Source organism: Mytilus edulis, chromosome 9 (assembly GCF_963676685.1).
Source record: "Mytilus edulis chromosome 9, xbMytEdul2.2, whole genome shotgun sequence".
In the NCBI taxonomy this organism is placed as follows: domain Eukaryota; kingdom Metazoa; phylum Mollusca; class Bivalvia; order Mytilida; family Mytilidae; genus Mytilus; species Mytilus edulis.
In genome coordinates this window covers 38,936,159-38,948,817 of record NC_092352.1, presented here as the reverse complement: position 1 = coordinate 38,948,817, position 12,659 = coordinate 38,936,159, and the positions used below count along the sequence as shown (strand labels likewise).

The window sequence follows — 12,659 nt, the reverse complement described above, 5'->3', positions numbered from 1 at the left end:
TTGAAACTTAATGAATTTTGAATTAAATTTAAGGAATTCCTGCCATGCATTATAACTTTCCCATGTCCACAAGTTTGTCATTACTGGAGTAAAACTTGTGGTGTAAAAATGGCCATATTACCTGAAAGGTTATGATGAACTGTAACATTACAGAATTACTTTATTTTATAATCTCAAAACAGATGTTATCTGGTACCGAACTTTACACACTTTTTATTTGTTATTTTTTTTCTCAAGATATAGTTATTCGTTTATCACTGTCTTTTGCATCTTTGCTGGCCAAGGGTTAAAATCCACTCCCCTCCTCTTAACCTTTGACGGATTCAGATACAATTTCGGAGACACAGAGTAATGATTTTCTTTGGTTACAGTCGCAACTCGCTGCCTCCAATCAAAAATCGCCTATAACATGATCATATGTAAATGTAGAAAGTGTTTGTAAACCATTATCACGCGCTTATTGTGCAACTAGCCTTAACATTCCTAAACATACGGCTATATTTAGTGACAATTTGAATGTTTTTGATCGACTAATAGAAGTTCCTATATATGTGTCTTGTACAAATGCATTAATGTCAACGTATATTTCGTTTCCGGCTTTTCCAAGTGTGTAAAATATAAATGCTACTGTGTTTTTACCTCCAAATTGAAGAGTAAAAGTAGTACCATTGGTCAAAAATAATATTTTCGGAATGGGCGTGACTTTAATAGATAGGTAGATGGATGGCGCAACATTGTTTTCACAAATGTTGGCTTAATCTGACAAGGGTGAGGAGGAGGAGAGTGGATCGTAACACTTGGCCAGCGAAGATGTGTCTTTTGAAGTAAGCAACTTCTTTCTTTCACAAAGTGCTTTAAAAATACTGTTCACATTTTTTTATCGATCTGTTTTTTAAGAGATATGTCAACTAACTTAGATCAATTAAACTTTTATCATTGTATCCTTATTATTTTTTTATTGTTCTTAGTAGTTTCCAAAACTGTTTGCTTTATTCACAATTCAAGTAAAATAAATATTTCAGTCCTATAACTATAAGACTGGCAAAGGGAGATAACTTGATATTTTTGCTATATTAATTGAATGACTAATTACAAAAGGTGTTCAGTTTGTCTACTTAAACATTTACTTTTCTTTTAAAATATATCTTTGTATACATTAATTGAAGGAGTTTATATAATTGTCAGAAATAAAGTTTTATTTCAAAGACCAAAGGTTGTGAATGTAATGAGACTCAGAAGATATAGGGAATCTGTTTAAAAAAAGCTTGACGAGAAAAATGACGTAGTATTAAAATTGAGAATGGAAATGAGGAATGAGTGAAAGAGACAACAACCCGACCATAGAACAGACACCAGCAGAAGGTCACCAATAGGTCTTCAATGAAGCGAGAAATTCCCGCACCCGGAGGCGTTCTTCAGCTGGCCCCTAAACAAATATATATACTAGTTAAGTGATGATGAACGCCATACATACCTCCAAATTATTCACAAGAAACTAAAATAAAAAAATAATACAAGACTAACAAAGGCCTGACGCTCCTGACTTGGGACAGGCGCAATAATGCGGTGGGTTATTTGACAAACATTAACCAAATGCTGTGAACTAAAAATATTTTCTAATAAGATTTTTGTCTTCTGATACTTTTATAATTCCAAAACCATAGAGTGGTAAACGTTAAGTTTCTCGTACAGTGGACCAAAAGTTTGGAATGCTCTTCTAAATACAATTAATTTTAAAAATCAGAATCATAATTTAAGCATTACTACAATTCTATGTACTTTTAATGTTACTATGATATTTGTACTGTAATGCCACATTATATATGGAGTTTTAACACATTAATTTATAATGTATTGGGAAACAAGTAATTACAATTTATATTTATCCCCTTCCACTTTGTTATAGCGAGTGCTGCCTTGTACCGGCATTAGCCTGCTCTTTTTCAAAATCTACAAGGATGTCATGTTCGTGGAAGAGATGTTGCTCTCTCTTAGCACGGGTCGGCCATTTATCATCCCCTCCGACGGACAATCATCGTTTCTCAAGACCATAATCGCCAATGGTGTCACGGAAGAGCCGAAAATTCAGTCCCTGAAATTTTATCCCCGAAACGGGGATCGAAAAAGGAACCTTTGTGTCTGCAGTCATATAATATTTGTCAATTTAATATGATTAGTATTTCATTTTTATTTAATTTGTTATTGAAATTGTGTTTCATTTAGGTTTTCATACTATTCTGGATATCAGTATTGTCATTTGTTCTCCAATATTAAAGTCAAAAGTATATAGTAATCATATATTTTAAATCAGTATGAAGAAACAGACAATTGGATGTCAATACTAACTTGGATTTAACCAGAAGTAGCTTTTAATCAATTATTTGGAAATGCAAAGTGGGAAGACCTTCAAATGTTCTCTGAACAATTAAATTTAATAATGTTTATAATTTTTAAGCATATTTAAAATCTCGAATTATCAATGTCAAACGGTAGTTAGTGCTGTCATGTTGTCTTTGATATTTCAACAACTTCTATATTTCCATGTGCAGTGATGACCGGGATATAAATTCCCCTGATCAGTTAGGATAACACTAAATCTATGGTAATATGAACTGTATGACGAATACTCAGCCAGTCTTGCACTGAACTCACAAGCCTGTTCCATAACCTGAAAAGTGGAAACTGTTTTAGAAGACTGAACAATATTTCATATTAAAGATAAGAAATACGGTCTTTGGACCTTTTCAAAATAATCTGTTTTGAAACAAGTGGTAATTTACAAGAACTGTGAATGTATGATAAACTTTCCTCTTTGTTGTGTTGTTGATACTTATTTTGGTAATTGTGTTTTTAGAATGTATCTACTTCCGGGTGCGGCATTTCTTGCTGTGTTGATGACCCGTTGATAATCTTGTGCAGTTTCTGCTCTTTGGTCGGGTGGTTGTCTCTTTGATACATTAACCGTTTCCTTTCTGTATATTGCAATATCATATCTTGTTGACTAAACAACGAGGGACGAAAGATACCAGAGGGACAGTCAAACTGATTAAACACATCTGGAGTTTCGTTTAAACTTTTTAAGTAAACTATTCTTCATTTTTAAGTTACATACTTGAAATTTTCCATTTCCACTGCATCGCAAGAATACCGCCGTATGATCTGTCCATCTGTTGTTGTATGTACCATGCTCAAATGTTGCTATAGCTGTCCCGTGGGCTACATATCCTGTACCATGCTGACAGTATGCGGCTACCTTTCATCATATAAAATTGGTATTTTTACACAATGTAATATGTTGATAGAAAGGGTTCTTTTTTTAATCAATTAAAATGTTCAAAGCCATACGATTTATTGGTGAAACGTAAAATCAAGGATGTAATCAAGGCTTTAAACAGTTACTATATACATCCTACGTAAAATGATAAAATAAAATGACACGCACATGTCTTCGTAGTCTGAATCAGAAATAAAGGGACATCAAGTCCTTTTCTTGACCACTAAATCCTTTTCCTGTGTGTTTGATAAAAAGCTTTGTTCGTTAGTTCATATGTTAATTTAAATAATCATCACAACTAATTTGCAAAAATGGCAATAAAACATTATATTTACGTTATAACCTGGAGACCACAACCCCGTATACGGAGCTCCACATGCGCATTTTACTAGTGCAACACATTGGCCTCCGCAAGAAGAAGAAGGACAGTCGTACTGAGACACTTCATCAAATCTGTGATGAACATCTACTTGCCATTCGTTGAACGTTTTTTTGGCGCAGACAACCGGTACTTTGGCATCAGTTTCAATTGTTAAAAGAACTGCAAAATACGTTTAAAAAAGTTTTGAAAAATACCGAACTCTAAGATAAATTCCAACAGGGGACGTCCACAAAAACTGGAAAAATCATAAGTTTGTCTATATCAACCAACGCATCGATTGGAATATTCCTGACTTGGTTCATAAATTTTCCAAACCACTTGATGGGTTAAACCTAGTTTTATAGCTAACTAACGCTGAAATGTATCATATTGTTTTTAATTGACACTATTGGGTGATCAAACCAAACAGTCATACATGGTAAATCAAATTTATAAAATTGATTAACATTAATTTTAGCAGCGATTTTTTTAATCAGTTATAAGCCACACGTAAAAAATATAACATTGTTTAGTTTGTGTGTGGATCATGTGAAGAGAATAAGATTATTCAGTATACAACACAAGACTGTGACTTTTTAATTCAAACTGTTTTGCAGAAAAAAAGTACAAAATGCTTGTCCAGAGTAAATGTCCCAGCAGTAAACAAATGCAACAGTAGTATACCTCTGTTCGAAAGTCATAATTCGATCGAGAAAAAAACCCAAATCCGGGTTACAAACTAAAACTGAGTGAAACACATCAAATATAAGAGGAAAACAACGAAACATCAGAAACATAGTGAGTTAGTAAGTAGATTATTTATTATAGTGACATGTGTGAACATAAACAGACTATACACATATAATATATGATCAATCTTAATACACCCGGACCAATGGACCTATAAGTCACCTGAAATGAAATGAAATAATTATAAAAGACTAAGCAGTACATACCATATTTGATTAGTGGAAACTTGCTAATCGTGTACATCAAGTAGCGGTATACTTCTGTTGCCTTTATTTATCAATGTAAACTTACCAACAACGCAGACTGTGAAAACCTTAAGCTGCATTTTTGCTCTAAATAAACATAAAAAAAGACGAAAAATACAATCACATACTTTTATTTTTCTAAAAAAGAACACAAGAGTCGAGTAAATGCATCAGTTGGAAAATATAGCTTTAGAGCATTTCAGAAGAAGATATATTATTTATTATGACTAGAGCTTATCTTTAGGGGGAAGTTACAACTGGATGTTGTCCTAAAAAGACATATGTGTCAAATGACAAAAGAGATTTGAACAGTCAAGACATCGGAAATTTTGGTTAGATAAGCTTGAAGACACATCGTATTACTTTTTTTTAAAGGGGGAGAAACACGAAATATTAAAATAAAAAGAAGGAGAAGAACTATAAATCATTCTTACCTAGAATATTATCAAAGTAGTTTCAGATCGGACTGCAATATTATAAGATGCATTGTACATGCATTTATAGGGTTTCTTATCTCCTTCAAGGAAATTGGACAAAATTATTGCAGAAATACGTGACATTAAATTGGGTTGTCTTATCTTCTACAAGGAAATGGACATATCTCATACCTTTCCAGTTCAAGCTGGTTTAAGTTCAAATAAATGAAAGTGAGAGAGAACATATGGCTAATGTAACCTTAATAGTATCCGAATACAAAATTTACAAACATGAATCATTTACATTTAAACATAAAACGCAAATAATTTTTTATAGGTTTTGTAAAAGACTAAACAATTTGCCGTTTTAATCTTTTTGACTATGCAAGCCTTTAACTTAGCTAAATGTCGTCAAAGATACACAGCAAAACGGCCACATTACGTATACAGTAGATGAAATCCCAAGAGAAAAAGTAGAAAGTAAAATTTACCGAATAGGACGTTGCATAAGACATTTACGAAAGTCAACAAATTGAAACGAGTAACAGACATCCATATAATATAAAAAAGATTTGGCATGATTGCAAATGAGACAACTCTCCACAAAAGACAAATTGTCACAGAAATTAACAGCTTTATGTCATCGTACGACCTTTAACAATGAGCAAACCCAAACCGCATAGCAAGCATGGACTTTTGGTAATGATAAATAAAAACATGTCACCAGTTAATCGATTTTTAAAGATATACAGTTAAGAATGGTACAACGTAGATTCTTCTCATTACACAATTTTTTTATCGTTTTGAGTCCGCTTAACATCCTTATTTCTACAATTCATTGAAAGTCAAACTGTTGTTAACATTACAGTAAATAAGGATACATTTCCAAATCAACACAAAATGGAAACTTTTGGATGTTTCTTAAATAAACAAAGGTAAATAAAAAAAAACAAACAATGAAAATAGGTGCACACTGGATAAACTCACGTAATATATGTAGATTATTTAAAAGTCATGTCTAGAAACATAAAAAGTTTAGTTAAATAAAAGTAGCATAGTCTACATAATGTCTTTTTGTCTTATATTAGCAATTGAGTTAATAATTTTAGTATTTTATTATTTAAACATAAATCTGATATTGTCATGCAATTAGTAGAGCATAACCTTTCATCATGCACAGACCTGTGTCCATGACAGGCAAGTGAAATGTGTAGAAATATAAGTACACGTCTTGTGACGGTTGGTGAAAATGAAGATAAGCTTGATACAATGGTACAATTAGCAATTTGGTAAATAATTTTTGGTAAACACAATATCTGATATTGTCATGCAATTACTAGACTATTCGATGTTGATGTGTTTTATCTTTTGTTCTGTAATTTTGGTGCATCGTCGCCAATGCTTGACTGTATTAGACTCTTTAAGTTGGTAAACGACAGCTGAATAGTGACGTTAAACATTTGTCGTTCTAATTCTAATTTACAAGTTATGTTCCTTTGGAATCAAATTAATAACAATCTTGAGGTTATCTCGGAATTAAAAACTGACTAGGTTTCATACTTGTTGTTTTTAGTCAATCAAAACTGATATTTAAGCAATCCCGAGACAAAATTGATATAAGATTCAGATATGAAGAGAATTGTACATGTTTCATGAAGAAATTCTAACTTGTGAGTAAGTGTTCATATAATTTACCGTCAACTCTAGATTTATTGTGTTCTATTCCTACCCTTATCAATTTTTGTTATTGTAAGCTAAAAATGTTGAAAATATAAAATGACAAAGATACAGAACTCCGAAGAAAATTCAAAACGGATATTCTTAAATGAAATTGCAAAATCAAAAACTTCAAACACAATAAACAAATGAATAATAACTGTCATATTCCGGAGTTGGTACAGGCATTTACTTATGTAGAAAATCGTTGATTAAACCTTGTTTTATAGCTGGCTAAACTTCTCACTTGTATGACGGTCTCTTACAATTCAAGCATACTTTTTTTTATTGAAATACAAGATGTTCTCCTAGAACTTTGCTGCGGTCCAAAGATGTAATTGTAGCAATGATTTAGAGAAGAAAAGAACTTAATGAGAACATAATTCGTTCAAAGGCTTATCTTCATATATAATCAAAGGTCATTAATTCTGCTAACGCTTTTAAAAAATCCTTTTATCAACCGATATCTACCACTCGCTTCTCATAACAGCACATTGTGCTGTGGCCATGGACGTGTGTGGTAAACAAAATTGCTATAGGCGTCCTCATTGATTAACCAATTGAAAAGACGCACTATTTGACAAAATATCTAAACACAGTCATCCAGTTACTGTTTATTACAATAACGAGTTGACAAGCGGTCAGCTTCAAGCAATTTTTGTGCAAGAACTTTTCAACCGTTTAACCAATGCTTGTCAAATTGTAAATGTTGTTACTGATGACATTATGCAGTCAATTCTTGGTAATATCCTTTTCATTTAGAATTATTAAAATATGTTATTTTTTTCTATTCTTCTCTTTCATGTTTGCTCTTTTGCTTTGTTTATAAAGTGTCTATATGCCATTATGATTTTCATTGTAAAAATAGGTTTTTTTATAGTGAAAAATATTGTAACACAATGTTGATTGCTGTACCTCAATTTTGACAATTTTACCTATTATATCCGTTTGTTTTGCTCACAAATGATTGTCAATAAAATGGAATTATATGCGATTGTCATACAATTCAGAGGTTTACATAGCTGTTTAACCAAGCCTAATCAACCATTTTCTTCACACTTAATGGCTATACCAAGGCTGGAATATGACTGTTTTTCCCATTTGTTTATGTGTTTGAGCTTTTGGTTTTTCAATTTGTAAATTTACGTTTTGAATTTGCTTGGATTTTTGTTTAACTTTTCAGATATTGATCATTTTTACTTGTTTCGTTCAGGAGTTATCGTCATAGAAAGATTGGGAAATGGCACTTTATGTATTTTCAGTTTAAATGTTGCCAAAATTAAGGTCGAGTTTGATACTGCTAATTTTCAATTTTACCCTAATGGTCTTTGAGATATCGGACTATGCATGTCATGTCATTTTCGTGCAATAACTGTTCAGCTAATTTGTTTTAATCGTAATATGTTGTTAACGATGCCAGAATGCAGTTAAAGATTGGTATTAACTATTTTTAGTTGTACTTTTCAAAACATATGCTTCTTGATAGATTAGAAAATAAGCACATAACGTGGTAGTCGAACAAGACTTAAAACGCCATAAATGAAAATGCATCAATTTCTGTCGTGTTAGATGTTCTCTAAATTTCAACAATGGTTCATTATAAAATACAGAAAACCGGTTTGTCTGTCCATTCAATTGCTCATTACTTGTTTAAGTTTAATATCTTGGTATCAAAAACTTAATCAGTAGAATGTTTCATGCTTCTCATAACGATGCTGTTTAATTTTTTATCACATTTTATTTATTCAAATACGTAGTAGTATGGTAAGTTACATCGTTCAGTGTGATTGTGCGTGTGTAATATACTGGTATGGTTTTTTGCCTGAAGTGCAACAAAAACAAAAGATAATTCAACATATACAGATATACAGAAACAAACTATAAGATAACAACTGCCATTTTCCAGGACATTTGAAGAAAAAATGGTGGGTTGAACCTGGTTTTGTGGCTAGCCAAACCACATATATTAAAATCTGCTATGAAGTGCTGATACAGCTCAAGTTACAGGATGTTATTTAAAGACAACATTATTCAATTGTTTCTCCTTTCTTCGTCTGATTTTCTCCCATTTTAAATCTGTATTAATTGTGTTGACAAGTTTTTCTCAGAGAGGATACATGAATGAGTCCAACACTACTAAAGAATTCGTTTGAAAGTTTATTCTCCGCAATATCATTTTAAAACTGTTCCTTCTGTTTATAGATTCAATTCGACATTAGAAACTTTCTCATCGTTCAATGATTAGAAAAGAAAAAGAAAAAAAAGATACACAGTATGTCGAAATTTATCAGTGATTAAGAAGTGGAGTATCAATTCCAAAATAACCGAGATACATCGACATTTTGGTGTCGTGATGCAAAGCATTCTAATTAAGCTATGAATAAAATTTAAGAACAAAATTTTCCAGTTGACGGATTACACATTTATCTAGTAGTTAGTTCATTTTTATAACATTGAATTAAAACATTTATTGTTGAAAATTGTTACTCAAGAACTTCAAAATACTTTATAGAAGTTGCTATCATAATCAACCAGACATAAGTTAATTAAAAGTAATTTCCACAGAATATGGAATGTTTAAAAAAGGGAGAGGAACGCACTTCATATGAATACCGATTTAACTACGCAGTGTTACGAATTTAAATAGCTATCAAATATGTATAAAATAATGACAACCTTTTGAAAAAACCTATGTACGGTTGATTGAACTACATGCACTCGATTGAGATGAAATAAATATTTCTACATAAATGCACTTTTGTATTATATTACGACATTCTTTACCGCAAAACAACATATCAAATTTCACTTCAAGCTCAGTTTCAAGATCAAAATTTGCACTTGGTAAAATTGCACGTAGTCAGTACAAAATGACCGACAATTGTATAAAAAGATAATGGATTTCCAAATACATAATTGGCGACCAATCCGGAAAAGACTTGAAGGTCAAGATGACAGTTTATCCATGTATCAGTAAAATATTTCGGTACACTTAGTTTTTATCAATTTATATATCATTGGTTATTTGAATAAAATAATACATGATAATTACGAAATTAGATATTCAATTTTATTCGCCCAAAAATGAAAGATTTAAAAGTTTCTGACAGAGAACCTAATTGTTGAGCTGAAAACCATACCAACATTGTTACACAGTGCCCTTTCTGAAATGAAGGAAAAGTGGTAGCAACATTTAACTTTAAGTCGGTTAGGTGTGACGGTTTAACATTACTAGTAAACAAAGATTATAATAATATTTTGTAATTTGCCATTTGATACGATATTTCTATCTGCAACAGTCGTAAACAAAAACACTCAAGTGTAATGAAAACATTCAGTGCATTTAATTTTGTGTGGAAAAAATAATGCGTTTCAAATTAAAAAAAAAATGCCGACAAACGCAGGAGAGGCTTTATTGTTCAAGTAATAGTTCATCAAGGTATCAGGAAAATATTTGTTACACTTCATTTTTATCATTTGATTTATTTCGTTGTTTTTTTGTTAAAAACAATGTATTTGCATTTTTTTTTTAATGTTTCTGATAATGAATTTGATTGAGCCAAATACCTCAACACCATAGTTACTTTTAATCGAGATGACCAAAATGAGTCGTCGGAATTTAACGGCATAACGTTCAAATTGATACCACTATAGTTTGTATAGAACCTGGATTTTAAACTATTTAACAGGAACCTTCTTTTATAATATTCAACATACAGAAGTGGATATCAAAGGTAGAATTAGAATACTTAAAGCCAACGAGTAAGGCAAATTATGAAAGGAATAGAGCCAGCCACCCCAATAAACGGCCCGGTAAACGTGTTTTTTAAAACTTTAATTATCAAAGTAAATATAAGGATATGCACTGTATGATATTTGAAAGTACATAAAGAAAAAAAATGCATCTCTGCTACATATTTATGTATTAGCCTAAAAAAGAAAAACATTTCATTTTCATGCACTTTCTTTGAAATGTTCAACTGTTTTTCACATATTTCATGATTTTATATGTGGCGCCATCCCTTGCTCATTGACAATTTAATTTAAAAGTAAAGAATATGGTATCAAAAAAATATTTCAGAAAAAAAAGGTCGGCGAAGGATGGTGCCACTGTTAATATTTCAGAAATATGTCATACATTTTGCAGAATTCAGCAAAAAATCAAAACTTTACGAAATGCATCTTCATTGTGACGTTACAAATACGTCTCTAATGACAAAATTAGTGAAACTCTGTTTGTTTCGAAACTATTGCACATTTTTCAAACAAAGCAGCGTTAATCTTCATATTACATTTGGATAAAATTATCTTAAATATGCATATTAATTTCCCGCTGGACGTTCAGCAACCATCCAAAATCAACTTCAAAGTACAGAGGTGGATATAAAAGAAAAAACTTTAAAATAACGAAATGAAGCCATTGGTGGAATGTGGGTTGTTGGTGGTGGATTAGGTCTAATGTACAGTGTGGTTCCCCCTCAAAAGTCCTTTTGCTGATTTATTATTGTATCACTAGATATATATGGCTGTAAATAAATGTATATGTATATCACGAAAGTCACTGTACAAAAACGTGTCGATCGCATTGCATTTCTATAATACTACATAAGAGCATATACTGGTGGAGGTTAATTCCAAGACTATCATGCAACCACGTGTAGTGTCAGTGTTTTGATACTGGTTTACTTAAATATGCACATTTTTTCTGGAGCTTTGATCGTCCTTTTCCAGTGGAGGAAAGTACCAGTGTTTGTTATATTAACATTATTCAAACATGTAAATGATGATTGTCGACCGTATCACATGGTAGTGTGGTATTTTTTAATATGATACTTTTATGATTTCAATATACTATAAGAACAAGCTTTCCAATAATATCAGATGCGCAAAATAATAGTATGGTATCATTTATGTCTTGCTGAAGGTGCTTTCCCTTTTCCGTAAGAACTGCTAAAAATAAATTAAAGGGAGTTGTTTGTCGTTTAAAGAATAAATGAACCGTAAAACCATCGCATTTAAACAAAACAGGACATTATGTCATCTTTCACTATCCTGTATTTTTTGGTGGGTTTATATTCATATTTATCTTGATTCATGAAAAGAATTTAGTTTATCAACTTTATAAGGTAAGTACTTTTTTAACAAAATCACATTTAGTTTACGGCTACGCGGGTGTGATGCTTTGCTGTGATTCAATATGTCAATACGTTTCGAAAATAACCCTGCCTATTTATATTTTGAAAACCATTTCACTACAAAAAATGTCGATATAGCCCTAACCCCCTTAAACACACATGAAGTTCACTAGTGTAAAGCTAAACGGCGTTACCATTTATAAGGCCTGACTGCAAATATAATCATTAGTTGTGATAAACTTTTTATTATAATGATTAAATAACGTTTTTTGTTAATATTTGATATTGTTTCAAACAGGGAAGTTACTAAGTCAATTAGTGTCTTTTTCGAGGTGATTACTCATATATATATAAATGAGTTAGCAAGCGTCTGCAAGGTCTGCGCCTTTTAACAACACTAATATGAGAGTAAATAGAAAAGGTTAAAGCTTCCATAAACATAGAAAGATTACTAGAAAAATTGTTTTAATGAAATAATCAACAATGCTTTTCAATATAAAAATGATAGCATGCGTTTTACATTTATTGCGTTCGGATACAATACGGCATATTATATCAATAGTACATAACAAGTCAACCATGCTACAAAGAGAATCAAGTGATTAGTATTGCTGGTGTTTCTTATTGGCAACATATTTGTTGAATTGTGTTAGAATTTTTCAACGAATTGTCGACATTCCCATCGGAACTTACTGTGCGCCTCTCCTTGTCGACCACTTTTTATTTTCGTATGAGTCAGAGTTCCTTCAGTCACTTGTCAAA

General features: G+C 31.6%; 2 protein-coding genes across 2 annotated transcripts in view; one reads left to right on the top strand and one right to left on the bottom strand.

The window, feature by feature from the left end:
• Window positions 1–2,430: 2,430 nt before the first annotated feature.
• On the bottom strand, window positions 2,431–4,720 carry LOC139488292 (uncharacterized). Its single transcript, XM_071273788.1, has 4 exons — window positions 4,677–4,720; window positions 3,610–3,815; window positions 3,113–3,253; window positions 2,431–2,668 (listed from the first exon to the last, which is right to left on the bottom strand). Exons 1-4 carry the CDS (start codon window positions 4,708–4,710, stop codon window positions 2,522–2,524), a joined length of 528 nt encoding a protein of 175 aa, XP_071129889.1. The 5' UTR covers window positions 4,711–4,720; the 3' UTR covers window positions 2,431–2,521.
• A 7,062-nt stretch (window positions 4,721–11,782) lies between these two features.
• The window catches only part of LOC139488288 (putative ferric-chelate reductase 1), a 47,939-nt gene continuing 47,062 nt past the window's right edge, over window positions 11,783–12,659 (top strand). Inside the window, exon 1 of the mRNA XM_071273786.1 lies at window positions 11,783–11,888. The gene's annotated coding sequence lies outside the window, so the exon portion shown is untranslated. The remainder of the gene's footprint in view (window positions 11,889–12,659) is intronic.